We start from the raw sequence: 27,927 nt of genomic DNA, 5'->3' as shown, positions 1-27,927 counted from the left end.
AGAGAGTTCTCGAGAAGAACGCGACCGGCCGCCCAGACTGATTAAGCGTAGCAGCTATCGCGTGATCTGAAGCATCTGTTTCCACCACGAAGGGCACCGAGCTATCGATCGATAATACCACGGAATTACTGATATCGTCTTTGAGGTTGTGGAAAGCTGTTACAACAGCGGCATCTGGTGGAAAGTTTTTGCAATGCACTAGGGGATGTATTTTCTCGGAGTATTGCGAAATCCATCTTGCATAGTAAGTGAACATGCCGATCACCCGGCGCATTGTCTGCAGGTCCTGAGGTGGGGGTAGCTCACGAAGTAGGCGCAATCGTTCAGGATCAGGCTTAATCGTGCCGTCGGCTATCGTGTAGCCGAGAAGGTCAATTGACCTTGCCGAGAATACGCATTTCTCATAGTTGAGAGTCAGATTATATTTTCTAGCAATGCTCAAGAATCTGTCCAGATTCATGTCATGTTCCCCCTGATCCCTTCCGCACACTGTGACATTGTCCACGTAAACAAAAGTGTCTTTGAGGTTTTCATCTGAGATGATGTCGTCCATAACCCGTTGGAAGCAAGCTACTCCATTCGTGATGCCGAATGGAATCCTCCTGAATTGGAAGAGGCGCCTACCTGCCTGGAATGCGGTGTAAGGTTTGTCTTCCTCTCGGATGGGAATTTGATGATAGGCGCTTCGCAAATCGATGGTGCTGAATATCTTATAATTGGCCACGCGTTCGACCATCTCGTCTATGCGCGGCAGGGGGTAGGCATCGAGTTGGGTGAAGCGATTGACCGTTTGGGAATAATCGACAACCATTCGTTTCTTATGGTTCTGGCTGCTGGTCACCAACACCTGTGCGCGCCATGGCAAATCGCTCGGTTCTATAATTCCTTCTTCCAGTAATCGCTTGGTTTCTGAAGTGATGAAATTCATGTCAGCAGTGGTATATCGCCGCGATTTGATCGCTATCGGTTTGCAGACCGGCGACAAGTTAGCGAACAGCTGGGGGGACGTCACCTCCGCGGTGGTCAAAGCATTTAAAATTAGACGAGGTTTGCTTCCTCAAAAGGGTATTTCGACGCTCGTGTGCTGCTGGAGGACATTATGACCCAGTATTACGTCTGCGCATAAATCACGAAGCACCAGTACCCTTACATCCCGATGCGTGTGTTATGACTCTTCACCCGGCCGAGTAATGACAGAGTCGAATGAGGGTTCTCGAATGATACGATTTATTTCAGAAGATGGCACTACGCATGCGGAATGCAGCCCAAAGGCCCTTCAGTCAGGTGCCCCCGGACCACATTGAGATTCTTACTTCAAAACAGTTGTATATATAATCACACAAAAGCAGAAATGGGTGTGGACTACAAGTGTGTGCTTAAGGGATAAAGAAATAAAGAAATAAATGCGGCAGTGGGCTTCTTTCCCCCCTCCCTAGGGGCCCTCAGGGAAGTTGGATCAGTCAATCCTCAGATTCGCAACCCAACAGTTCATCTTGCAAACTAATAACTTTCTAAGACTCCTACACCCCTACACTGGCACCTGCTGATAGCAAAGGCGAAACTCTGGTGATGACTAAGAACAGGAATGTGTGGGATATCAGCATACACAGTTTTCCCAAGGACATGCTGTTGTGCAGCTGCAGAGCCATAAAGAGTTATCAAAGACATAGTGAAAACAGCATGATACATTTAAAGCAACATTTTAAAGCAAGGTTTGAATAATACACAATTACAAGCAAGGTTAGAATCCCGACAGCTGATTAACACACAGCTAATGGTCCAAAATATGACCACCTAGCATATCATCATAACAGTTTCCCTCCTTGGTCATATTTTGACCATACCCAGCCACACCTGATACTCACCAACCGAGTGGACCCTATTTGGTTCCTGTAGCAGCTACCCCTAGGCCCCGTGCCTGCCAAACGGGATTTGCAAATGCCGTGGATAGCCATCAACATTCCCCAAATGAGAAGTCCCCAACTGCCGGTGGTTCAGGTTAGCTTCTGTTGCCTTTTATCTTGCCCACTGCCACAAGTCTCCCATTAAGTTGTCATATACAAATTTGATGTTAAGTCCACACAATATTAAAGGCACTACAAGTCTATACAATATTAACAGCAACATTATTATTTAGGCAATTATACTCAACACTAATTACAACAATAATATTTACAATATGCAAATGTATTAATGGGTGAGCAGCACTGTGAGCGCTCAAGGCATGGTGTAAGCTCCTTTCTCAACTTGCGCTAGAAGACAAAAAGAGTCTCATGAGATGCATATTTACATATAAGGGTCATACAAGTATTTTCCATACATTCCTTCACTATCTGGTATTGTCCATTTTCCATGATTATGCATATGCTAGTCAAAACACTGCCACATCTATCATAAACCTCCATCAGCATTTTACTTGTAGATTTCCTTTCTTTCTTGTTACAACTTCCTGTATCTTAGGTGTAGTGAGATGTATGAGTCCATGTTTGGCTTACCTTTTCACTTGAAAGTTAGATTTGAGTAATCAGTAATACCTGGAAGAGTCTTCCCCAGGGCGCCCCTCCGCCAGAACACCTTGTTGGCTCCTCAGCTGGTGGGGGTCGGGTCTGGTTGTGGCCCCATACAGAGGTCCTCGGGTCTTCCTCCATGAGTTCGCTGTTAATTATTATGATGGCCTGGGTGAGGGGTGAGGCTTCACAGCATTTCTTTAGACAAATGGAAATGAGACGTTTGATCAGAAATACTCCAAAAAAATGATTCCCATGATGATTAGGATTGCTGCCCCTACCAGGCACAGTAACCAGTCTCCCCAGTCATGAAATATAGATCTCCACCCTGCGTAACCCTCCTTTGCGTTCCACTCGATCGCTCGTGAGAGCTTCAAGCCTTATAGGTGAAAACACCTATAAGTGAAATGTGTTCTTCTCTGGGAGGTTACTGTATTTTCACAAGATTTCACAACTGTACTCCAAAAGGGTTCTTTCGGGGCCCATGGAACTTGGGTAATTAGAGATGAGTGTTGACCCCATATGAATCCTATTTGTGCAAAGTGCCCCCACTGGGTTTTGTCTTGCGTTTTGTTCTGCCAAGCCACTTCTGTCTTTTCTGCATTTTCTGACGTCCCCCTTTGCCACGGAGGTGTATACGGTTTCTTTGGCTTGAGTGTGTTGCCTAGTGATAGGTCCCCCACAAAGGAGTAGTGTCAGTACCAGGAGTTGCATATTGTGTCGTCAAAGGTTCTGTCACTGTCTCCGTTACTACAAGGTTTACAGCATGCCACTGCACTGAACACTGCAGTCAACTGCAACATAATGACAAGTATTTGTGTAAAAGATTATTTTTAAATGATACCTCCGTACAGGCTCCCACCATGACTAGAGCTTGCAGGACTGGAAGTTGCTCTGGGTACGTGGTGAGTGGAAGTGAAGCACAGAGACCTTACTGTACACTACTGTGGATTTTGATCAGGCAAGCATACCTTCCATCCATCTCCTTGTCTGACGGCCAGTAAAGTGTTCTGGTGTTCGTTGCCCCATCTTGTGGTTCTGGGGCGCATCTCAATCTGTTCACCATTCTTCCTAACTCCCTGCACTATGTCCGTTACTAACTGCCATTGAGATGTACGGTGTTAGTCCTTCTCTGTGCTTCATTGTTCGCGCTCTCTGGCGGCTTGTTTCACCTCCACCGCCGCTCCTTCCTTCCCGATCCATCGGTTGGTTGTCATCAGAGAGCGTTTGACGGTGTAATCTCTATGTGCTTTGGCCACGTATTCATAATCCTGCCCTGTTTCATCGTAGTCAACAGTGAGTGCAGTGCAAAGCCAATTCCATTCCTTCCAGATCGATGTCGTTGCTCAGCAACCATTCCTCTACATCCCTTTAATTCTGCTTATACTTCCCAAATCCAATGAATTTATCCTGACAGATAGAGGCTCATATAAAGACAACAGACATGCTTTTCTGTCCGCTTCCAAACAAACATCTCGACCCTGACAGGCAGAGAATCGAAACGCTCCTCGTCAAGGCCCACGATGGCTGCGTGTTCAAACAGCACGAGCCCCGCCCGTAATTTTTCCCAAAAACACCGCTATCCTCATAAGTGCGTAGCCTACCAAACGTCCTTGTTCTTGGATGTCTGACATGCAAACAAGGACAAATGTGTCCAAGAGCCACGTCCTAAAGGTTTTGTCTTCACCAGAATAATAATAAGAACAACGCGGAACTCTCTTAGAGCCGGCGTTTACTACGCGAGACGCGGCTAAAAGATAAACCCACTTTAAATAAAATCCGTTCCTTGTTCAAAGCATTTAAATCCTCCTTTCCATCTGTTGTAGTAATCAACAATAAACCTTTTCGATCGGCTTTATTCTCACAAAACCCATACGCATATCTGCAACAACATAAATATACATAGGGTAAGAATAACAAAAATACAATAGCACTTGTACACATAATACTGAAGGCAAACTCCATACTCTAATCCCAATTACATTCCTCAGAGTACACCATTCCTAATACAGTATACTACATACCATTACTGTTCCAGCACGACCCTCCACGGAGCACGCGGCATACGAGTCATCACCAGCCACCGACCCCCATACACAGTGCTGCCACATCCGCCCAATCTCCGTTGCCGCTAATCACAGTACGGCACTTCATTACCACAACACCATCCATCCTAAATCCCTCGGTCCTGCGCCTCTTCCGCGTCTCTTTTTTTTTTTTTCTCTTTTCCTCTTCCGGTCACGAAGCCCAATCAACAACAACAACAACAACAACAACAACAACAACAACAACAACAACAACAACAACAACAACCGGAACAAACATATATATATTACAGCCTTGTTTCAAAGCATTGTCGCTTCCATGTTCCGATAGCGCGTGCACTCGCCTCGAAACACAAAATCGAGCGATCCTTTGAAACGTCAATGTCCTTATTAATTAATTTTACCACAAAGCTATCTCTTTAAAATCTAGTTTGTCCACCATATTCAAAATCAGCCGCCTCGAGAAATTCTTGTACATTGCTCCGACAAGCAGGCACGTTCACAGCAGGGTGTTAATTGCACTTTCAAGTTTGACAAAGCGCGCTGGGCCCATGCGTGATTACGTCATCACGCACTCACATGAGCAATACGTCTTATCAGCGCGTTGGTTTTTACCATCAAACTCACGGAACAAATATTTGACGACATCTCAAATACGTTCGTTTTAAATCGGAATTTTTACAGAATCCTAAGAAGGGCGTCCCCATCTTGTAAAATGTGCTAATCCATTTCGTAAACCCTCACGATAAGCTGTCCTTCGACGGGACGATTTCGTGCTTTCGGCGCGCCTGTTAAATCCTATGGCACGTCATGTGACTCGCAAAACCCCATAAAATAAGTTTTTTTCCCAGATTTACGAAAGTCAAGCATAAAACATGCTTAATGACCCCAACAATGAAACCAGAATTGAAACTGACGTTAAAACGAACCCGTAACGTCGATCAGCCTTACGAAACATGCAAAGTGGAAACAGAACTGAATTTCAATTTGAAATCAAAATGATGCTCCGTGGAGACCATCCATTTATCACGTACAGTGTTCAAAGCCAAAACAGCATACAGAGTTTATCGGACCATGAGAAAATCCGAACGTTGGTCCATTTGACATCCCATTTGACAAACTGTCTGCTGAAGTGGTTTTAATTATTCAATTCCCCATCCAGTTCACACACACACACACACACACACACACACACACACACACACACACACACACTCTCAATGACATTTTCCCATCACTGAATTAACAACACGTGCAGAATCGGTCATCATGGTCCTTCCTCCAGATTTGGTGTGCGCAATTCACCTCGTCCAAAGTCTTCACATTGACGATGACGACCCATCATTATCTCCATACAAACATACAAGTTGTTCCACACATACAAGTTCCAGGTTGGAACACTCAACTTACGTCTAACACAAAACTCAACCTTCCCCACCACATTGTATTCACAAATACATCCAAACAGGTAACTTCTACAAACAGCCCTTCTCCTGGCTCATTAACCTTGTGTTCTTTTCCCGTTGGTTCAAGATTCCCTCTGAATCTAATCGCACGTCCTGTCTCACTTTGTGACTCCGTTAGCCACGCTGCAAACGCTCTCCAGTGTTTTCCACTTTCACCGATAACTTTAAGTGTTGTTCCTTTGGGTAACTCTATGTTCTTTGCAGAGTTATTCCCCATCTTTTGTTCTTATCTTACCAACCGCCTAATAGCTGTAAATCGTTTCTCCTTTTACGTCAGGACCGAAATCCCTTTCAATCAGCCGCCTAATAGCTGTAAATCGTTTCTCCTTTTACACCGGGACCGAGATCCCTTTCGACCCGCCGCCTAATAGCCTCAAACCCAATGAAGGCCTCTAACCTTCCCTCTCTTGGTACAGGATTCCAACCTGTTTCCTCCTTATTTCACCACGGATACCTTTATCCTCGACCCTTACCGGTTCTAACATACGGCCTGCCAGCCCTCTTTATACCCCTCAAACAAACCTCATACGAATCACCTCATATGTTTTACCGTTACAGTTCTTGATCCGAGCAGATCCTGGAGCTGCGTCCCAGCGGGGCACTGCCCACCAAGTGTACAGTTTTCACCTAACTAGGGCTCCCTGTCTTAGGTGCCCTATACGTGCAATTTCCACGTACCTTTAGCTGAACCCTTGTGATCGCTGTACACCAAGTGGAGTCCCGCCGTCACACCGCCAGCATCAGTCGAATCGCATCCTCGTCGCCAATTTTTATGACTCTTCACCCGGCCGAGTAATGACAGAGTCGAATGAGGGTTCTCGAATGATACGATTTATTTCAGAAGATGGCACTACGCATGCGGAATGCAGCCCAAAGGCCCTTCAGTCAGGTGCCCCGGACCACATTGAGATTCTTACTTCAAAACAGTTGTATATATAATCACACAAAAGCAGAAATGGGTGTGGACTACAAGTGTGTGCTTAAGGGATAAAGAAATAAAGAAATAAATGCGGCAGTGGGCTTCTTTCCCCCCTCCCTAGGGGCCCTCAGGAAGTTGGATCAGTCAATCCTCAGATTCGCAACCCAACAGTTCATCTTGCAAACTAATAACTTTCTAAGACTCCTACACCCCTACACTGGCACCTGCTGATAGCAAAGGCGAAACTCTGGTGATGACTAAGAACAGGAATGTGTGGGATATCAGCATACACAGTTTTCCCAAGGACATGCTGTTGTGCAGCTGCAGAGCCATAAAGAGTTATCAAAGACATAGTGAAAACAGCATGATACATTTAAAGCAACATTTTAAAGCAAGGTTTGAATAATACACAATTACAAGCAAGGTTAGAATCCCGACAGCTGATTAACACACAGCTAATGGTCCAAAATATGACCACCTAGCATATCATCATAACAGCGTGTACCCTTTTACGTCCAATTCAACATTGCAGTACCCTCGTACGCGGGACTGTAGTGATGTGGCGGACATGCATACCGTATTGTCTGTCGGGTGGATTTTCCATTTCCTGCCCTTCACTAGCGAGCTGTTGACGAAACTTTCAGAGCTACCGGTATCAATCAGTGCCTCAGCCATATGCCCGTTAATTCGTATGTTGATGATAGCCTTGGATAGATTCCCCGGGGAGGCTGCAGTTAGTTTCTTTTGCGAGTAGAGAGCCGCAGAAGTGGGTTTATTTCTCCTTAGAGTAGATTTACATACCCTGGCATAATGCCATTTCTTGTCACAATTCATGCATGTGGCATCTCTGGCGGGGCATTTGTAGCAGAGGTGTCTTTTGTACCCACAAAAGAAGCATTTACCAACTGGAGCAGTTGCTGAGGAGTTTGACGTGGTCTGGGTATCCGGCTCCTCGGGTTTTTCTCCATCCCCTGTGTCAGGCTGTGTCTGTGTCTGTGGGGTTCCTTGAGTTTCCAGCGTAGCGGCGTTCATTAGCAGCATCGGTGTCCCAAATGACTCAGATTGCTGCTGAGCCGTATCCATCGCCCGAGCCTGGTCGACTACCTTTTCAAGAGTGGGTTGCGCTTTCTCTAGTAAGTGTTGCCGTATGTGGGCTGATCCAAGTCCTTGGATAAATTCCTCCCGGGTCGCTTCATTTCGGTGTTCCTTGGCGTTTACGGCCCGGAATCTGCCGTCTTTTCCCAGCTGTTTCAGAGCCTGCAGGAACTGATCGATTGTCTCCCCGGCTGCTTGCTTGCGTGTGTTGAGAAGATGTCGTATGTATACCTCGTTCTTGCGCTTCACGTAGAGCGCCTGCAGCACGTCGATCGCTGCTTCGTAGGTGTCGCACTCCGAGAAGAGCCTGTATACGCTGGGCGAGACATGATTCACGAGGGCGGCCAATTTGTCAGCTCCCTCCTCGATGATGGTCAGATAGTGTGAGAAGGAACAGAACCAATGCGACCATTTCATTTCTGCGTCAGTCGCGTTTGGGTCTGCGTCGAACCTCTCTGGTTTGTAGATCTTGTCCATCGTTGGTTGAGAGAGCCGAGAAAACCAAATGGAATAAATTGAAATGAAGACGAGAGAAGAACCTTCAGAGTATAGGCTTTATTCCATTTGATTGGAGCCGCTTCTACGGGCACACCAGGAAATACAGACGCAGCAAGGAGTACATAAGCAGTAAGGTATACACGCGCAACTAATCACCGCAAAATAAATCAGTATTATATATAAATCAGTATTCTCACCATTCAATGAGCACCAAGTGAATCGCCGACATAAAACGACAATGCCCCTGGGACAATCCCCCCGACCGAGCCGAACCTCAGCTTTATCTCTTCTGTGCTCGAGCCGGGCAACATGTGATCACACGTCACGACCTTCAATTCACCACACCCATGACAAAAACCGGAGAAAAAAAAAAAAACAGAAACAAAACAAAAACGGAAGCAAAATGGTCATAGCCAACGACACGGATTCACAATTGCCAGGGTATTGTGTTGTTTTTGTTGTTTCCTATTCTCTCATGTGCACGCGTTCAGTAATATTCACAAGATAGAAATAAAACCCAATCGTGTTTATACACCGCACAGCGTTTAACAACAACCGGAAGCAAAACGTCTTAGCCTACGACACGGATTCCACATAGCCAGGGCTATTGTGTTGTTGTTGTTGTTGTTGTTGTTGTTGTTGTTGTTGTTGTTGTTGTTGTTGTTGTTGTTGTTGTTGTTGTTGTTGTTGTTGTTGTTTTGTTGTTGTTGTTTCCGATTCTCTCACGTGCACGCGTTAAGTATGAAGCTCAATGCGTTCGCTATAACCGAGAGAATCTCTTCAAATAACCAGAATTCTAAAATGTAATTTGAAAAGTATCAGCAGTTGCGACTCCTCAACAAAGTGTTGATTTGTCCAATTCGGACATTGCATGGGCGTTTCCGAGTTCAGAGTTGCATCGACGGCAATTCGTAATCGTTTGCCAAGCCAGGCGTTCCGTTGGACTGCTTGCTTGAGTGCTTAAGCCACTTACCGAGCTGCACAGAAAATATCGTGTCCCGATGGGGACGTACGGTCGAGAGTTACGACAAGGTAGAGGTAAGTATACATCACACACGGACGTGGTACACATGGGTATATTTGGATCTGTACCGACTCTCCGTGTGTGTGTGTGGACATGCCATGCCTGCTACGGGTGCCGTGGTGGCAAAGTTTCATCCCGTATCTTAAGGAGGTTCCCTCAGGTTTTCCCTTGTCCTCGCACCTGTTTCTAAAGCATTTGGTGATCGGATTTGCTTTACAAAGGTTATATGTTTCTCTTTGTGAGTTTCAAAGCAAAATATTGTTGCGGTTGTGGAAATTCGCAAACCACCATTCAGGTCCTGTAGGTGAGATATCTCTGTAAGTACATGTGTAGTTAGCCCCAAACCCGTTGTTTAGAGGGAATAAATGTGATTCATTCGGGCTGCGACCCTTTGAGATAGTCGTTTTTCTGTTCTATCTTTATTTTGAACCAACCACGTCTCAACCGCCATCACACAACAACCACCGACCGCAACGACGCTTCACAACAACAACAACGCCAACAGCCACGACCTTTACCTTCACAACTCGCTCCCGCAAACATCGCATCACCGCCATTCCAAACGTCGCCATGGCCATGGACCACCACTTTAAACCCTCCACCACCTTCGCCTCTCCTTCTGCGGCCATTCCCGCACCGCTTGTGGGCACCGAGCGTCAGGCTGTCCTGGCCTCGTGCGGGACGCGCGCCGAGCCGCGGGTGCAAAGTGCGGCCTTTCCGAGGAGAATTCGGATCAGGAATGCTACACGCCCACTTCTGATCCGTCCAATCAGCAAGCGCGGGTCGGTTTGGCCCCGCCTCCAGGCGCGTCGGAGTAGAATCGAGATATGCAAATTCGAGGATCAGGGGAGACTCACGCCCCTTTTTCTCCGTCCAATGGGGGTGTGTGGCTCCACCCCCGAGCTCGTACTGATCCAGAAATTTGCATATGGGTTCTCCTGCCGGACTAGAAAGCGCCGAGCGCGGAGTGAATTTGGTCAGTTTCGGTCAAGTCAGTTGGAGAAGAGTCAAGGCGAGTTGGAGAAGAGTCAAGTCGGGTCTGGAGGAGTGGCAGTCTGTCGGGGTTCGGAGTCTGTTGGGGAGCTGCAGAGAGGGGAAGCCTGAAGCCTGGAGCGCGGTCGAGGTGGTTTGCTGCAGTCGGCTGAGGAGAATTGGGGAGGAGGTCGAAAGGCTCGGGTCGAAGGGAAGGAAGACGGCGGTCGGCGACGAGCTCGCAGTGGAGTCGCTCGTCGTGGGACCCAAGCAAGCCAGCTATCCTCTTTCCCCAGAGCATCAACAATTCCCCCCTTTTTTGCCCCCCCCCCCCGCGCTGAGATAGTGCGAAAAGGGGGCCCCGTTCCCACCCCACTCCAAGCAATGCCAACGAAACCCGCGAAGGAGCGCGGAGTCGGGGCGCCGCGACATTTGCGGCTGATCACAAGACACGGGTAGGATCCACCCGGTCTCGCGGCCCACAGGCCCCGTCTGCCCCCTTGTTTTTGAGGGTGGCCCTTTTCTTTTGCTTTTGAGTAAATGTGTTGTCGGCGCCGTCTGTAAAGTAAAACTGTGTAAGTGTTGCCGTGTGCTCACGTAGTCGGTAGTAGATCTGCATTGTTGTGTTTCTTTTGTAACATCTGCTTTTGGTCATAATTGTTGTAATTGTATATGTGTGCTCTCCGTGTGCCGCGGAATAAAAGTGAATTATGTTGAACTGTTTCCCCGTTTCGCTTCGTCTTTTCTTTAATTGAATCTCCATCTTGCTTCACGTAAAGGGTTGGTAGTGGGCTTAATACGCCCGATAATTAATCGGAACCGTCGAGGCCGACGATAACACCGCTCGGTTATCCCGATAGTACGGAATGGGTTGCTTAAGTGGCCCGTGTCCGGAGTCGACCTGCGGCGAGGTGCGATCGTCCGGTCTACCCTCCGCGTGGGTACTTAGGTAGGTCGAGTTTGGCGAACAACCCTATCCCACGTGGGGGGCCGATTGGCACGATCGTGGTGAGGCCGAAAGGCCCACCCGTGACTAGCTCCCGGCGTTAGTCCGAGAGGGTCCCGACAGAAATGTCCGTCCGGTGGGCGACGTGCCGTGATTCGAGTTACGTGGCCGCTCGCACGCCGGCCGGCGCGAATTCGCAACAATATATTTGATAACGCCCAATTTCTGAGTCGTTTGCCGCATGAATGTATTTTCTAAATTTCCCAGCCAAATTTTTGTCCACCCATCCCCCGCAGCTGTTGATAACGATTAATGCTTGTGAACATCTCCCTGAAACGTCTATATAAATGTAACTTTGTTTTTCGATGAAAGTTACTCAAGGTTTCTGGGTTGAATACAGTTTGTACTGTAGTCGGTAATCACATTGACTCCAACCTGCTGATTCTCAAAAAAATTACCAATATCGGGTGTGTTTGTGTTTGTGTGTGTGTGTGTGTGTGTGTGTGTGTGTGTGTGTGTCTGTGTGTGTGTCTGTGTGTGTGTGTGTGTGTGTGTCTGTGTCTGTGTCTGTGTCTGTGTCTGTGTCTGTGTCTGTGTCTGTGTGTGTCTCTGTGTGTGTGTGTGTGTGTGTGTGTGTGTGTGTGTGTGTGTGTGTGTGTGTGTGTGTGTGTGTGTGTGTGTGTGTGTGTGTGTTGTTCACAAAGCATAGCATATTCTCTCTTATAACTCCCCTACCCCCTACACCCCACCTCTGTCTGTCTCCATGTCGCTGGACGTACCCGGATAGTCATTATGCCTGAACGGTGGTCATCTCCAGATGTGTCTGGACGGTGGTTATGTCCAGGTGGGGTTTGTCTCCGGACGTGTCCGGGCAGTGTTTATGTCTGGACAGGAGTTTGTGTCCAGGCAGTGTTTATTTCCAGCCACTTTTCTCCAGACGTGTCTGAGCGGTGTTTGTTTCTGGACAGCTTGGCTCTGGAAGTGTCCGGCCAGTGTTTGTCTCTGTTCAGCTTGGCTCCGCACATGTCCGGGTGGCGTTTATGTCCAAATGGGAGTTTGTCTGCGGACATGTTCAGGCGGTGTTTATGTCCAGACAAGAGTTTATCTTTGGACGAGTCCGGGCGGAGTTTACATCCGGACGGGAGTTTATCTCCGGACACGTCCAGGCCGTGTTTGTCTCCGGACACGTTCGGGCAGTGTTTGTGTCTGAATGGTATTTATAGTATGACTGGTAAATAATGGATTTCGGATAATTATTTTCTTTTCATCTTCACTTTTATTCTATACAGAATCGTTTTGATGAGACAGTATGAATCGTAATTGACGCTCCACCACACGCTTGTTTTCCCTTCATCTCACTTCCTGCTGCCTTCCCTCCCACACCTCCCACCTTCCTCACTCTCCTCCCCTTCCTCACACTCCCCACCCCCAACCCCGCCTCCTCTCCCCCCTTCTCTATATTTTCCCTCCCTTCTCTCTCTTTCCCCCTCCCTCTCTCTCTCTCTTTCCCCTCCCCCCTCTCTCTTTCCCCCTCCCTCCTCTCTCTTTCCCCCTCCCTCCTCTCTCTTTCCCCCTCCCTCCTCTCTCTTTCCCCCTCCCTCCTCTCTCTTTCTCTTTCCCCCTCCCTCCTCTCTCTTTCCCCCTCCCTCCTCTCTCTTTCCCCCTCCCTCCTCTCTCTCTTCCCCCTCCCTCCTCTCTCTTCCCCCTCCCTCCTCTCTCTTCCCCCTGCCTCCTCTCTCTTCCCCTCCCTCCTCTCTCTTTCTCCCTCCCTCCTCTCTCTCTTTCTCCCTCCCTCCTCTCTCTTCCCCCTCTATCTCCTCTCTCTTCCCCCTCTATCTCCTCTCTCTTCCCCCCTCTATCGCCTCTCTCTTTCCCCCTCCACCTCCTCTCTCTTCCCCCCTCTATCTCCTCACTCCCCCTCCACCCCACTCTATCTCCCCCTCTTCCCCCACCCCCTTCCATCTCAGTATTCCCATCAGCGAAGTGGCAGGTGGTATTTGCTCGAAAACTAATAAAAGTGTGTGTGTTTGTGTGTTTGTGTGTGTGTGTGTGTGTGTGTGTGTGTGTGTGTGTGTGTGTGTGTGTGTGTGTGTGTGTGTGTGTGTGTGTGTGTGTGTGTGTGTGTGTGTGTGTGTGTGTGTGTGTGTGTGTGTGTGTGTGTGTTTATCGGTCTCCTGCATAATTCCAACAGCATAAAACTCAGCAGCTCGAAACGTTGCATGCACATTAATGAAACTCCTAAGGAAGTGCAAGACTGAAAATTGGATATTTGGGTTAATTAAAACACCCATTTTGAAGATAATTAATGGTGATATTTAATTATATCCTTTATCAGGTGATCCTCAGCTACCTTGTTCTCTGGGGTCTTCAGGTGTTTCAGGGGTAAACCCGCTGGGGTCTGAAGCCACCAGGTGTTTTTAGCCTGCTCAATCTTGCCTTGACTTGGAACAGGCTGCAACGATTTCCTAGCGATAATTTTTTTTTCCACTTTCCTCACTCATATTATCGGATGCCTGTTCATCATCATAGCTTCGAATCACTCGGTACACTGCAATGCTTATAAACGCCCGGAGACGTCAGTGTTTGTTGTTGTGTTTCATTTTCGCACATGCAATTGCTCTGAGTATCTCTTAAAGTAAGAAAAATTACAAAATTTAAGCTCCAGAATCGAACTTACAAGCAGTTTCGATTCCTAGAAAAGTGTTCATTTGTCCAATTCGGAAATATGTGACATTTTGGGTGTCTCCAAAAGGTGTATGTTGAATTCGACGGTTTGACGTGCCAAGGAAGCCCTTTCTTATCAACCGTTTCATTGGAGTGCTGACTTCGGTGCTTAAGCCACTTGGCAAGCGCTCTTCAAGCTGATTGGTTGTTCGTTTCAGAAAAAAGTAACCGTGCTCTCAATGGAACATCAATTGGACAGATGTACATTTCCACATGTATTGGGAACCTGCAGTACCATGCAGTTGGTGCCTCAGGAGGTGTCTCATTTGCTGAATGGGATAACGGAACCATAGCGTGTGTGTGTGTGTGTGTGTGTGTGTGTGTGTGTGTGTGTGTGTGTGTGTGTGTGTGTGTGTGTGTGTGTGTGTGTGTGTGTGTGTGTGTGTCTACATATTGGGTTTCAGAATGTGGAATTGAGTCCTCCCAGGGCAGGCTCAAAGTATCCACCTTCATTTCAATAAGGGGTCACGATTCATAGACCAAGCTGTGAAGTTTTCTGTTTTCAAAGATTTGTGCCATGGGGCCCACGGCACAAATCGTGGGCTCTCTTTTGGATCGTGATTGAGCCCAAGATAGCTTCCAAATGTAGCTCGTTTGTAGTAATATTCCCAGGGATGGTTTGTAATATCTCTGTGAGGTTCTTCATCATCACTGGTACAACTTTGGCATTCTTCAGCTTGCAGGATCTTTTCACTTCATGCTCGAGGTCTTTGTATTTTGTCATTTTCTTGATTTCCGCATCATTAGTCCAAAATTACAAGTATTAACACCTCAATAAGCAATACCTTGTTTTATTATTTTGTACCAAAGTGATATCTGGTCGCAATGCTTTGTTCTCGACGTTCACGCTCGATGATATCATGAAGTCATACGTGAGTGGTACTTCAATGATTTCAGTGATTGCTTTTGATTCATTTTCCCACAAATTTTCTGCAACTAGAATGTCAAAGTTTTTGCAGATGTGCCATCAGATTACTTTACAAACTCTGTTGTGTTGTCGTGTGTACAGCTGTTCTGACATGTTTATTTATTTATTGTTCGGGTTCGGTCATTAAACATCACAACATTCTCCTTGCTAACCCCACCTCACCTGTCATATTTTCCCCCCCCCCAACCCTTCTCTCTCATTCTGTCTCCTCCTCATTTCCTTCTCCTAATAAAATGCAGCACTCTCCTCCCACACCTCTGTAGCTGTCTCTGAGTGTCTGTGTCTGTGTCTGTCTGTCTCTGTCACACACACACACACACACACACACACACACACACACCTACCTTCTTCAGTTTCCCCCTCACCAACCCCCTTGGGCTATGACTGCCATGGCCCAACACAGAACTGATACTGGGTTCGCATCAGACCTATGTACAGAAGATTAAATTCAAAAAGAACCCGGGCAATGCCGGGTGCATTCACCTTGTGTGTGTATTATATATGTGTATATATATATATATATATTAGGCATAAGCCTGGAACTTGTAGCACACTGTTCTCCGAACATATTCTGTTCATACTTCCGAAATCTTCACATTATGTGTTCCATGTATTTATGCAGGAGATAGGTGATTCAAAAAATCTAATATATATAGAATTTTCAAAGAGGGAATCGATGACGTCACAATCAGCAGCGTTCAGCGGAAAACCGACGGTCGGGTCCCAGACGATGTGCTTTACTTAACTAAGTCTATGAGTTCAGGCCGTTTGTTCAACTCAGCATTTACGACTTTTATCCTGCCATGTTGTTAATCTGTTGATGGAGGTAATATAGAAACGATGAATATGTCAAATTGTTAGTGTTACTCATCCGGCACTATGTGTCAAGGCCAACAATCTAAAGTGACTAGTCTCAAACGCAACCATGGGCACCCAGACACACCACCAACATGAAGTGAGCTGTTGAATGCGGCGCAAAACATCCAAAGAAACTACCATAACTGAGTATTGTGATCCGTCCTGCCCCCCATACCCATTGTACACGGGTATCTGCTAGTATATATAAAAATGTACATATACATAATATATATATATATGTTTATATTGTTGCGGTTCTCGGAACCACATGCCTCCAAGGCAATGGCATCCAACATATAGTGGTCCCTAGACAGTTATTCCATTAATATACATTTAGATATTCCCATCCCTTTTGTCTTGTGGGTCAAACAGGACATGCGTTGCAGGGATCTCATAGCTTGGTCTGTTTACACCACTCTAACTTCATTTCTACTTTTCTTTTCTGCTTATTCCTGAGGTAAATCCAAACTTGGGTCCTCACGTAGGCCAGCAGGCATTGCGCTCGGACATCCACCTGTGGAAACCGCAGCCGTGCCCTTTACTGTCAGCAATGGGTCCTTGTGGAGGCCAACACATGCAGCACGTGCCATGGGGGATGGGAAAGATACAACAGCAGTGCACCTGTGAGTATACAGTGATACCTTCGACCAAACTTCTGCCGCAAGCTCGAGATGATCGTCTGACGTTTCCAATGATCTGGGATGAGATTGCTGGTTGTAATGAAAAGGCAGACAAACAAATATCTCTGAAAGAGGCTGCACGGATGTTGTTTTTTACAACACAGAAGCAAATGACACTATCGGCTCGAGCATGGCTGGCAGCTTGGTGCCAATAACTACATCATAAGAGGCCGATAATAGAAACACAACAACGACGCCACCTTGTACAGGACACAAGTATGCAAGATACGGGTGGTGCATTCTCTTCAACCCATTTCTGGATTTCATTATATCGGCATTTTCTTTTCCCTCCAAACCTCCATCGAATTATTATATCCAATCGTTCCCCTTAATTCCTGACACAGATCTAGGTTGGTCCCGCGCACATGATAGCAGAATCTGGCAAACACGAGCGCTGGCCACGTGCTGAATGGCGGATCCATGCACACTGTACGGGACATGCTCGACAGCAGGTGGACCTGTGCTTTGCTCATGACACCTTATTATCATGCAGAGCAGGGCACGAATGGCACACATCTTGTTCTCATCTGTGCATAGATTTACCATGACATCTTACCTTCGATCCTCTCTGGTGGCCGCGGGTGTTTCCCACGGATGGGGACGTCTTCTCACCTCTCCGGTCGCAAAGCCACGGTCAGGTAGGGTGTGCTGTAAAGCTCGGGCTGACTGCTGCATCATGGAGCAGGCATTGATCAGCACTAATCGGGGGTGCCCAGGCGGGCATGCGGGACTGACGCCACCCTCGGCCGGTCGTCGAGGCATGGCCCGGGAGTTTGTGCAAGGCAATTCATGTCGCGAAGTTCGGTGTGGGGTGATTCATATCATCTCGTGGGGTTGGAGCGAGACGATTCCACAGTTTGGGGTCATCGTGCTGGAAGTGGAGTGGAGCCGCTTCCGGCCATCGTGGTAGGGCTGCGCGAGGGCCGGGGCCAACCAGAGCACCTTATTCCGGTGACGACGTATCGCTTCCGGGTGCCCCCGCCCCGCACCGCGGGGTTTATAAAAAGCAGATCGCGAAGCCGTCCTCACTCTCTCACATGCTGGATCTCACTCCGCCTTCTCCGCCCTTTCGCCTGCAACTCCACCTTCTTCACCCGCCCGTCATGGCCTGTGACTCCACCTCCACTTCCCCACCCTTCTCCACCCACATGTTGCTGACTCCACCCACCCACCCACCTGATCCCGTCTACCACTCCGCCCACTCGCTCTTGACTCCACCTTCTCCACCCAAGTCCCTCCCTTCACGCCCGATGGTCACGTCTCATTCTCTGGACCGACACGAGCTGCACGAAGTTCCACGAAGCAAGAAACAGCATGACAGCTGTCGGGGAGGTATCGCCCAGCATTGCATCCCCCCAAAACATATTGGTGGTGCGATCGGGCAATCGTGCAAGGTATTCAGAGACTGTTAGCCTCATCTCATCTCCTCCTTTTTCTCTTCATTAACTCCTCTTCATCGGTGTGTGTGTGTGTGTGTGTGTGTGTGTGTGTGTGTGTGTGTGTGTGTGTGTGTGTGTGTGTGTGTGTGTGTGTGTGTGTGTGTGTGTGTGTGTGTGTGTCCTGGCGCCTGTCCTCGTAAGTTAATGATTTATGAAGGTCGAGAGGGGAGGTGAAAGAGAGAGGAGGGGGAATAGAGGGGGCAGAAATTCTGGTGGATGTGTCGCCCAGTTTAATGTCCATCCAAGAGATGGCGCACACATTGATGAATCACCCTGCCTGTGAAATACTGGGGTGACTATTTTTAGCTGGGTCGGGATTTGAACCCAGGCTCGACAGCCTCAGGCGAGAATGCATACCTCTCGGCTCTCCTGCCATGGTGTGGGGATTCATTGCTTTGTAGCCACTGAAAACATTTTTTAATTCTCAACTCATAGTTCACTTGTCCCATTGCTTTACTCATTGTAATCCTCTAATTTATTTTGCCTTCCTAACTCTGGGGATTTCCTCACAAAGAACCGAGCAGCTGTTATCGCCATGAAATCTTACAGGGATCGAAGCTTGTAGAGTGCTTGCCAAATGGCTTAAGCACTCCAGCAATTACTCCAACACAATGGTGGAAGAAACTTTTTAAAAAACGGAGCGTTGAATTTTTTTATATGTATGTCAAAGTGATGGGTCGTATTATGAAAGCAGATCGCACAAAAAGGGGAAATAATATAAAATAAAATTGGACAACATTTTTAACTGGCCGAGCCACTCCCCAAGGCACCGAATGACACTGCTGGGCCCAACAAATGTGGTTGGGGCCTGAACTTTGTACGTCGATCGATATACTCAATGACAGCACAAGTACCTTTGCGTGTGTTGCCATGGCTGCAAACAAACAGCCAAATAGCTTGTAGAGCACTCACTAAGTGACTTAAGTACTCAAGCAAGCACTCCAATGAAATGGTTAATAAGGAATGGCTGTCATGGGAAGCGATAGCAAGCTGATTGGTTATGGGGCACCCGCAAAAACAAAAACATCGCCGATTTCTTGACATTTTCAGATTTCACTCCAGATTTTGACCGTTATTTCGTCCACATTCTCTGATCCTCATAACTTAAATCACATTTCAATTATATACTTTAATTTGTCCGTGAGTCGTGAGATGTCATCGTGGAAGATCGCATCATGAAATGCATAAAATCACTCCAAGCTCCAAATTTGAAAACTATAGCACTTACAAAAGCATTGCAAACAGTGATTCATAGGAATGAATATCAGGCATTCGATGACATGAGTGAGGAAAGTGAAAAAAAAATTGAACGTTTTATCATTCAGAACCCGTTGCGGCCTGTTCCAAGTCAAGGCATTGTTGATCAGGTCAAAAAAATGCCGAATTAAGACCCCAGTGAGGGAGAGCATGCTGACCAAGGGGCTGACCCAAGGATGAGCCTTGATAAAGGATAATTAAATAAGGCCATTCATTATTTATCTTCAAAAGGGGTGTTTAAATTAACCCAAACACCCAATTTCATTCATGCACTCCCTTGGAGTTCCCTTAGTATGCATGCGAAGTTCAGGCCATTATGTTTCATGGTTTTGGAGTTATGGGGGAGATGCATGGTGATGGACTGATGGACACACACTGACATATATAATGTATGCAAGGAAGCCTAAGGGCGAGTCCATCATATTCGTGTGGATTTTTCTCCTTTTTGTACACGAAGTCAAGGATTGTGGAAGAGTGAGAACACTGAATGGATCAGTGGGCAAAAAATTCAAAAGGAGCAGTAGAGAGAGAAGAAAGAAACATCAACAGCAGGGTTGAAGGCAAAATAGAGGAAGACTTGGACAAATAATGGGTGTAGGGAGAAATGAGAGGATAGGCGATGCATGGAGGGAAGACGATGGATGCAGAAGCAAACTCTCAGGAAGGAAAGACTGGAAATTTGGAAGGGAGTGAGCTTGGGGGTTGGGGGGAGTGGAGTTAACAGGACTAAAAAAGAACGTGATTTTGGATTGGGGATGATTTGAGATGGTGGTGAACAACTGTCTTGAACATATGGAGGGAAGGTTGAGATTGAAGAGAATGTGGAAGTTGGTTCCACAGATGGAAAAAAGGAGGAACAAATGAGTGGAGATGATCATGCAGTAATTCTGAACTTTGATGGTTTCACCAGAAGGGGGTTGGTGGTGGACCATGCATGCACCCTGCAAAAACCTTCAGGGAGGAAGAGGGTGGAGAAGACAAAGCACAGAAAGAGCAGAGGGTGGAAGACCATAAAGGAGGTGAGAGAAGACAGAGATATAGAAGACTGACCTGTCTGCAATGGGAAAGTGATAGACAAATAGAATATGGGTAGTTGGTGAAAGACATACTCAAGATCCCATGGTGTCTTTAGGTGAGTTATCGTCAGCACCCTGAACAAATTACAAATTCCTGCCACCTTCTGTCGAATGCTATGCCTGGCCAGCAGGTTATTGAACGATTTGGACTGAAAACCTTCCACAGCTGACCCCACAATGACTTGGTGCCATGAGAGAAATAGAAGAATGTAAATTGTTTCACATTTCTTCCTTTTCCCACTTCTTCGTTCTGTCAATAAACAACTTTTTGTCAACCATTCCTATCTACAATTACACTGGTCTGCGTCATTTCAGAGGTCTAGGTTTTCTCAACGGTTCTTATATACTTTTTGCATGCTGACTTTAGAAATGTATCTCATTTCGCTCAATCAGGTCAAGTTTTGCTATCTCAAATTTAAGGAAAAAATAAATCAAAAATAAATTTTTTTTAAGTAGCATTTTTTTTATTCAAAATCTGACTTACATTGACAGAAAACATACAAACTACAGTATATATAAAATGACGCACAAGTACCATTAATGTGAAATTCAACATTAAAAAGACGAAGGAAACAGCGACTGCTGGAGCGATTGAAGTTGAGTGTTGCCAGAAACAACGATTTATCTATATTTTTCTGAAATTGAAATGAAAGTAATTGAGAAGGCACTTTATTCCACTTTAAGTGTACTTGTGTGTCATTATATGTATAGTTTGTACATTTTCTGTCAATGTAAGTCTGATTTTGAATTTTAAAAATGCTAATTAAAAAAACAAATTTTGATTATTTTTTCCTTAAAATTGAGATAGCATAAAAACTTGACCTGATTGAGCGAAATTAGATACATTTCTGAATTCAGCATGCAAAAAACATATAGGTACCGTTGAGAAAACCTAGACCTCTGAAAAAAAATATTTCAAATGCAGCCCAGTGTTATCTTTCACAATTGACCCATTTTGTTTGGTTTATGTTTGTTTGTTCTCCCCCCCACCCCCCACCCAGTTATGCACATTTGTAAGACATCATGTTCATGAGTTAAGCAGGCGACAGGATATTTGTGCTGCACATACTTTCATTCATTTCATAATTATCCTGATGTTTCGTCTTCATTTTATCTTTTTCTTTTTCCAACAGACACTAGTTTCCTTATTATGCCTTGCACGTGATGGGATGCCAGCACACAATCCAGCTGTCACACCATTTTACACCCATTTATGAAATACGATTTATCCGCAACAAACAATACATTGTGTGCAATTCCTTTCTCAATAAGCATTCTGGAAAAGCATCACACATAAATTTGCACAACATCGTCAAAATTTTACCATGAATTGCATAAATTCATACATCAAGAGGGCATTAGATTAAAGCAGGCCTTGTACCTGTGCTCAGTGTAAACGGGTTTAATAAATCCTGTGGTTTGGTAAGTCGTTTCTCAAAATACATACTAGGTTATGCATTATGCATTAATAGTTTAAATGGTCCCAAGGGATCCAATCATACTTGCAGAATACATTTTGGGTTTATTGTTAAAGCACTATAAATTGATATTGAAGCAGCTCATGAATTATGAAATGTATTAGCATGCTAAACTATGCATAAAAGGGCATTTCATTCCACTAATGTATTGTTTGGCTATTGCAAATGAGGTCGGCTATGCCTCGAAGTAACAAACGATTCATTGGTCAGAAACTCATGCCGCCCTTTGCAACAGGGCTCTACTTTCACAGCTGTATTCATTTTTAATAAACATTTGCACAACACAACAGTAATAAATAGACTTTGAAACAACTAGCAGGTATTACAAATTGTACAACAATACGATTAAGTAGCAACCCTTAGGATTAAAAACCATGCCCCCATATTTCCTATTCAGGACAAGATTAAGTATTGCTGGGTTTGATATTGTAGCCTGCATGACATTTGTTCACTTCATCGCTAAAACAGGCTACCCCACATGATACAACCTTTCATATTATAAAACTGATTCCAATGTTCAACATCTAATGTAGAATCCCACTTAGCTCTCATTGAACAAGGATTTTTTTTCAGGCATTTTCTTGAGAACTGCCCTTAACACAAATATGTGCTGACCTTAGAAGATTACTTTCGTCTATGTAACACAATTTGGTCATGCATGTGGGATAACCCAGTTTACTTCTCAATGGCTCATTTTACAAGACCAATTAATTCATTTTATTCCATACATTTATTCATTTCAGAGCTAAACATTTATATGTATGCAAACATAGTGGAACTTGACCTCCCCCCAACCCCACCATAATTAGACTATTCCCAGAATCACTCAGAATATGAAGCAGGCCATCATGAAGATCGTATATTTTGACCTACCTGCCAAAGCATGCGGTGGAGGTTAGCAAGACAGAGATTTTTGTCTTCTCTCCCAGAAGAAAATATAACAGAGCATTGTTGGAGATCCAGTAGATAGAGAACATCCACAGGTAGTATGTAGCCAGGTCTGGTGCTTTGTGGAGGCTCAATTGTGGAGGCCCATGGTTCACAGGGTAGCACCTCCTGATTTGGAAGACCAGAAAGAGGAAAAAAAAGTTTTGCTACATTTTTGTAAGGCATGAGTGATAAGATAGATAACCTCACCAGGATGCTTTGGAAGTACGAGAGTGTGGTAGTCTCAGGATTATGTCTAATACATCGAGCCTGGGTAATATCAGTGGTTGGCATGGAAGTCCAAACTCCTGGTCACAAAAGTTACTGATCTGGGGTTTTGTTACAGGTGTGGCAAGATAGTCCACATACTAAGATCCTGGGTAGGGTCAGGTGGTTCAGAAAGACAAGATGGTTTAAGGCTATTGGAAGTGGATCCAGAGGGATCTTCATGTGACTATGGAAACCAAGAGAGGCAGAGCACAGGGGAGCCAGGCTCAGCTATGGCTTTAAAATGAGTGCCCTCATGTCCAGAATTTTTTCTTATTAATTGTGATTTCATTGACTACAGAAAGTTGTAAATTAGTGCCACTATAGAGCCATGTGTTTCAAAATAAGTGTGAATGGATGGGATGAACTTGTTCCCTTCAAGAGCTTAACTTTGAACCACCTACTGGAGTAACTGTATTAATCTTGGGCCATGGTTCTGTAAGCATGGAATTGGGCATGATGTGAAGGTTTGAGTAACTTATGTGTGCGACACTTGTTGAATTGGTCTCAATTTATTCATCGCCAATGGCTACTCGATTGACGTGAGGACAAAGCACCTCTGCGTTGGATAAAAAAATGCTGCAATTCTTAGGAGTAGATGATGAAGTGTAGCTTCTGACCTGGTAGCACCTGCAGCTGTCACAGTTGCACCAATTTCTAGGTCTTGACCAGGTCAACAGGTTTTGAGGCAAATGCCTCCCATAGTCCTGTGGAGTCCATAAAGCCATCGGTACATTGTGGAAAGGTTGTTGGTTAGTCATATACTCAGGGACATTTTATTTAATTTAAAGTGGCAGTCTGATTTTTGAATGAATTTTCAGAACCATGGACCATCAGCAATGGTATGAATGTAGTCAGTTAATTATACGCCAAACATTGAAATGACGGAGGTGAGGGCAGACGGTGGTTTGCAAATCCAGTATGCATAAAGGCATTGACTGGTATATAATTTTATCCACAAATTAAGTTTGATAGTCCTGGAAAGCTGTAACAGTGTTGGTTTCAACCAAACCTTTCTCATACAATATACTATATTCACTTCAGAAAACCATTTATATTGGTATGAACATCTTACATTCATAATGATGACATCTCAGACAACCAAATATAAAACACTCGTTGCGCTTTATTAATATTTGGTTACAAAATGTGAGTTCCTGTGAATGTGTTACTTAGAAAGCCACAATGTCATCATGAGAGTGAATCCTTGAAAAGGAATGTGTGTGAGCTATTATAGATCAGGGTATGAGGCCTTGTGAGATGGCATGTAAGAATGTGGAGCTTGCAAGTGACAGAATGACGTCAGTGATCAGGGTAAAGATTTTTTTTCCTTCACATAGAATGTGGTTCTATTTCCCAAAGGAAAGTAGAAAACTCTGCCCCAAAATGACCACAGCTTGCCATAGGCCCAGTGTGGTACCACCTGCAAGTAACGGATATGATCTGCAAAATCCAGATGAGATTGCACGTCCTCCAAAAGATTTCCCATTGGGATCAAATGAGGCATATAGTTGCAGAGTAACACCCGAATAATTCAAAGGATTTCGGAAAGGGTGAGTAACATGACAGGCCCTTATGATATCAAATCATCAAGATATGGTTAGATACAGCAACAGGTAAGAACTGGAATCCCATCTTTGGCAATTGCCATGACACCATGAGCTCATCCATGTGGTTGGAATTTTAATTCCTGCTGCAGCAGTTGAGGTGTATCAATGCGTTAGAAGTTTTTGGTGACGACACAGTATGTGTGCCTGTTTGTTAGAATGAGACACCACTGTATGACTTTTGTAAAGGAAAAATTGCACCGTAAATGTGCATGCATTTGGGCATGCTGTCTCCCCAACTAAATATTGAGGAAAAGCACAACTAAAGAAGACCTTCGTTGGTGATATGAAGGATAATCCTTCGGATGGAGCCAGCTAAATGGGTATATTTCACATCTCCCCTCACGAGTGATGCACTTTTGTAAAGGTGAAATATTTGTGTGTTAAGTTTGCATATTGTATCTTGTAAATCATGTTTAATTTCTGTAAATACGAGTCGTTTTATGTAATGCAATATAGGGCGTGGCACACCGGCAAAATTTGCTTCATATGGAGTGTTGTCATGGGGGAAAATTTCCATGTGTAAAAATTTTAGTTCGTTGATGGACTTTAAATATTGCACGGTGTTCCCTTGTGAAGAGTAGGGAAGCTATTTCTCGTACCCTGGCTAAACTACAAATTCCTGCTTTGTCCCACATGGGGCATTGCATCAGTGGCACACCTGTGCCCACACCCCTTCCTCCCCCCCCCCCCACCTTCAGGGTTTAAAAGTCAAGGGGATTGGGAGTGGGAGGAAAAAAAAAACAAGAGTGATGGGATATTAGATAAATAAACGAAATGAAGGTAGTGGCACAAGATTTGTGCCACTTTTTTAAAAAGTGGCACAAATAAAAACAAGAGCCAGAATTGGTTTGCAATACATGTTCCCCACCGATGTGATATTTTTTAGTTTAAATAGGGCATAACTGTGAAAAATTGACGAAACACCCTGAAACTCGAACTTGTTCTGTAATTGATCATAATAAAGCCATTTACCAAGTTTCAGTTGAATATGTTAAAGGGTATGGGGAAAAAAGTCTGGAAAACTACAAGTGGGATGAACAGACAGAGAGCCTTCGGTAAAACCAGGAGGGGACTAATAGTAATAATGAGATAAAATAAAATAAAATAATTTTTTTTTAAGTAAATAAAAAATTAAATTATTGAAAAAAAAATGATATTATGGAGAGGAAACGAGGAGAAAATGAGAAGAGGGGAGAAAAGAGGAAAAGGGGGGTAGGAAAAGGGGAATAAAAGTGATGCAGAGTGAGAAGAGAAAGACAAAGGATTGAAAAGTTGCACGACACGGAAGGTCAAAGTAAATGAAAAGCGCACGTTGATCCCGTGGGGAGCCAACATGCCGATCTTGTGAATAAGGCTTTGCTCTTTGTGCTTGAGACTGTCGAAAATGGAATTTGACAAAAAAAATTCCACCAGTTCGACGATCCCACCCCAGATTTATTTGGCCGCTACAGAGACGACTGCACTGGTGCCACATCCTGTAGCAGAGAAGACCTTGAATGTTTTATCAAATTTGTCAATTCGCAACTTTTTAAATGACATAATCTGCTCCAGAATGATCAGTGTGCATGCGTAGAAGCCGCGGGGAATGCCGAGGTTTCGGCCAACATAAAGTATATAGTGTGTGCAAGATAAGGATTGCTATCGAAAATGGCTGACAAAGCTTCTGAAAAAAGCCAAAAACACTTGAAAACCTATGAGAAATGGATGTTACTCTACATAACTAAAGAGTTGGAGAACTTTCTGAACTCACCCAAAAGCTGATAGGTTGCAGCTCCCCGGACTGCAAACCCCTGAAGATGTAGACCAGCGCAAGGCCTGAAGGTTCATAAGCGGGCACGTTCCAACCAAACTTTTGACCTTCGCTTCCGGTGAGTGGAAAATGAACCTTGTGGGATGAGCTCGTGAGAACATGGCAGGATTGGTGAATTATTTAATGGATGCCTGTTGTTGGAAAAATGATGCTATCATACCAACATTTTGGGTGAGTTGAGTGGCGATTCTGGAATTCAGAAATCTCTGATTAAGCTATTAAACAGCCTGTGCAGAGAATCTGGAATCAGGAACTCTCTGGTCAAGCTAACGAATGGGCTCCGCGGCGAATCTGGAATTGAGGAAAGTCCCATCGAGCATGGTGAATCTGGAATCAAGTAATCTCCAATCGAGCTCCAGAACAGGCTGCAAGGCGAATCTGGAATCGAGGAATCTCCGATAGAGCAATCAAACGGGCTAAATGGAGAATCTGGAATTGAGGAACCTCTCCAATCGAGCTATCAAATGGGCCACAGGGCAAATCTGCAATCGAGAAATCTCTCCGATTGAGTTATTGAATGGGCCGCACAGAGAATCTGGAGCAGAAGTACACAAATGCACAGACAGCACATCCGCAAAAGGCCTCATTAACATTCATACATCATTTTGAAAGTCATATTCCTTCCACCCAGCCCTCAATTTCACATGGAACAATTTGAGTAACTCTCTCACCTTTCTGAACATTAATATTTCAGTCAAAGAGAATGGACTTGCCACCAATTGATGTCCATTAAACACACCTAAAGTTTCATACAGCTACCTTATTTATTCATCCTCCCACCCCTCTCAGGTCAAAAGTTTGATTCCATATTCCCAATTATTCAGGCTCTGTCGCTTGTACAGTGACGGTTCCAAATTCAAATTGGAATTGTCGCTACACTCACTCTGTCTTAATGACATGTCGATGCTCAATTTCGGTTCCAACGAAATACCCTATGAATCGCAGAACATTTTGAATACCTCTCATACAGGTGATACATAAAACATTCATTATATACTGAATGTTTGCATATGCAAAACACACACACACACACACACACACACACACCATTCATTATACATGGTATCTAACATGGTGATAAATTGTATTTTGTCATCTGAGAGTCTCTTTCGCACAACCACTTCGATTTGTGGTTTGAGACAGAGAATTAAAAAAATCCCTTTTATATACAGTTATAACTCCAAATGCACATATTACATCAACTGAATGTTCAGTTATTTTTCACAGAAAACAGCAATTCAGCCTCAGGTGAATTCCTTTCCATTTGACTGTGGCTAAAGATCACCTGCACCCAACCAAATGGAATGGAGGGCAATCACCCCCATCGTAAGCAGAATACAGTGGCAGCAGAAACTTGAGATCAATTGAATATTTTAAATTTGGGGATTGCTTATCCATTGA

General features: G+C 45.0%; 1 protein-coding gene and 1 long non-coding RNA gene across 2 annotated transcripts; both read right to left on the bottom strand.

Moving 5' to 3' along the window:
• Positions 1–1,204: 1,204 nt before the first annotated feature.
• On the bottom strand, positions 1,205–6,685 carry LOC147032139 (uncharacterized). The gene is made up of 2 exons (XR_015055045.1): positions 4,532–6,685; positions 1,205–2,252 (listed from the first exon to the last, which is right to left on the bottom strand). It is a non-coding gene; the product is annotated as an uncharacterized LOC147032139 (long non-coding RNA).
• A 772-nt stretch (positions 6,686–7,457) lies between these two features.
• Positions 7,458–8,870, bottom strand: LOC147032138 (uncharacterized). Its single transcript, XM_085850454.1, has 3 exons — positions 8,728–8,870; positions 7,506–8,612; positions 7,458–7,473 (listed from the first exon to the last, which is right to left on the bottom strand). The coding sequence occupies exons 2-3, from the start codon at positions 8,507–8,509 to the stop codon at positions 7,458–7,460; spliced, it is 1,020 nt and encodes a 339-aa protein (XP_085706580.1). The 5' UTR covers positions 8,510–8,612; positions 8,728–8,870.
• Between the last annotated feature and the right edge of the window lie 19,057 nt (positions 8,871–27,927).

This window comes from Eptatretus burgeri, chromosome 2 (assembly GCF_056783735.1).
Source record: "Eptatretus burgeri isolate ZD-2024b chromosome 2, Ebu_testis_v1, whole genome shotgun sequence".
Taxonomy (NCBI): domain Eukaryota; kingdom Metazoa; phylum Chordata; class Myxini; order Myxiniformes; family Myxinidae; genus Eptatretus; species Eptatretus burgeri.
The sequence above is the reverse complement of the archived record's forward strand: the minus strand, read 5'-3'. Positions and strand labels throughout refer to the sequence as shown.

Excerpts from the sequence above, each read along its gene's own strand:
- LOC147032138 (XM_085850454.1), bottom strand. The coding sequence starts at position 8,509 with ATGGACAAGATCTACAAACCAGAGAGGTTCGACGCAGACCCAAACGCG.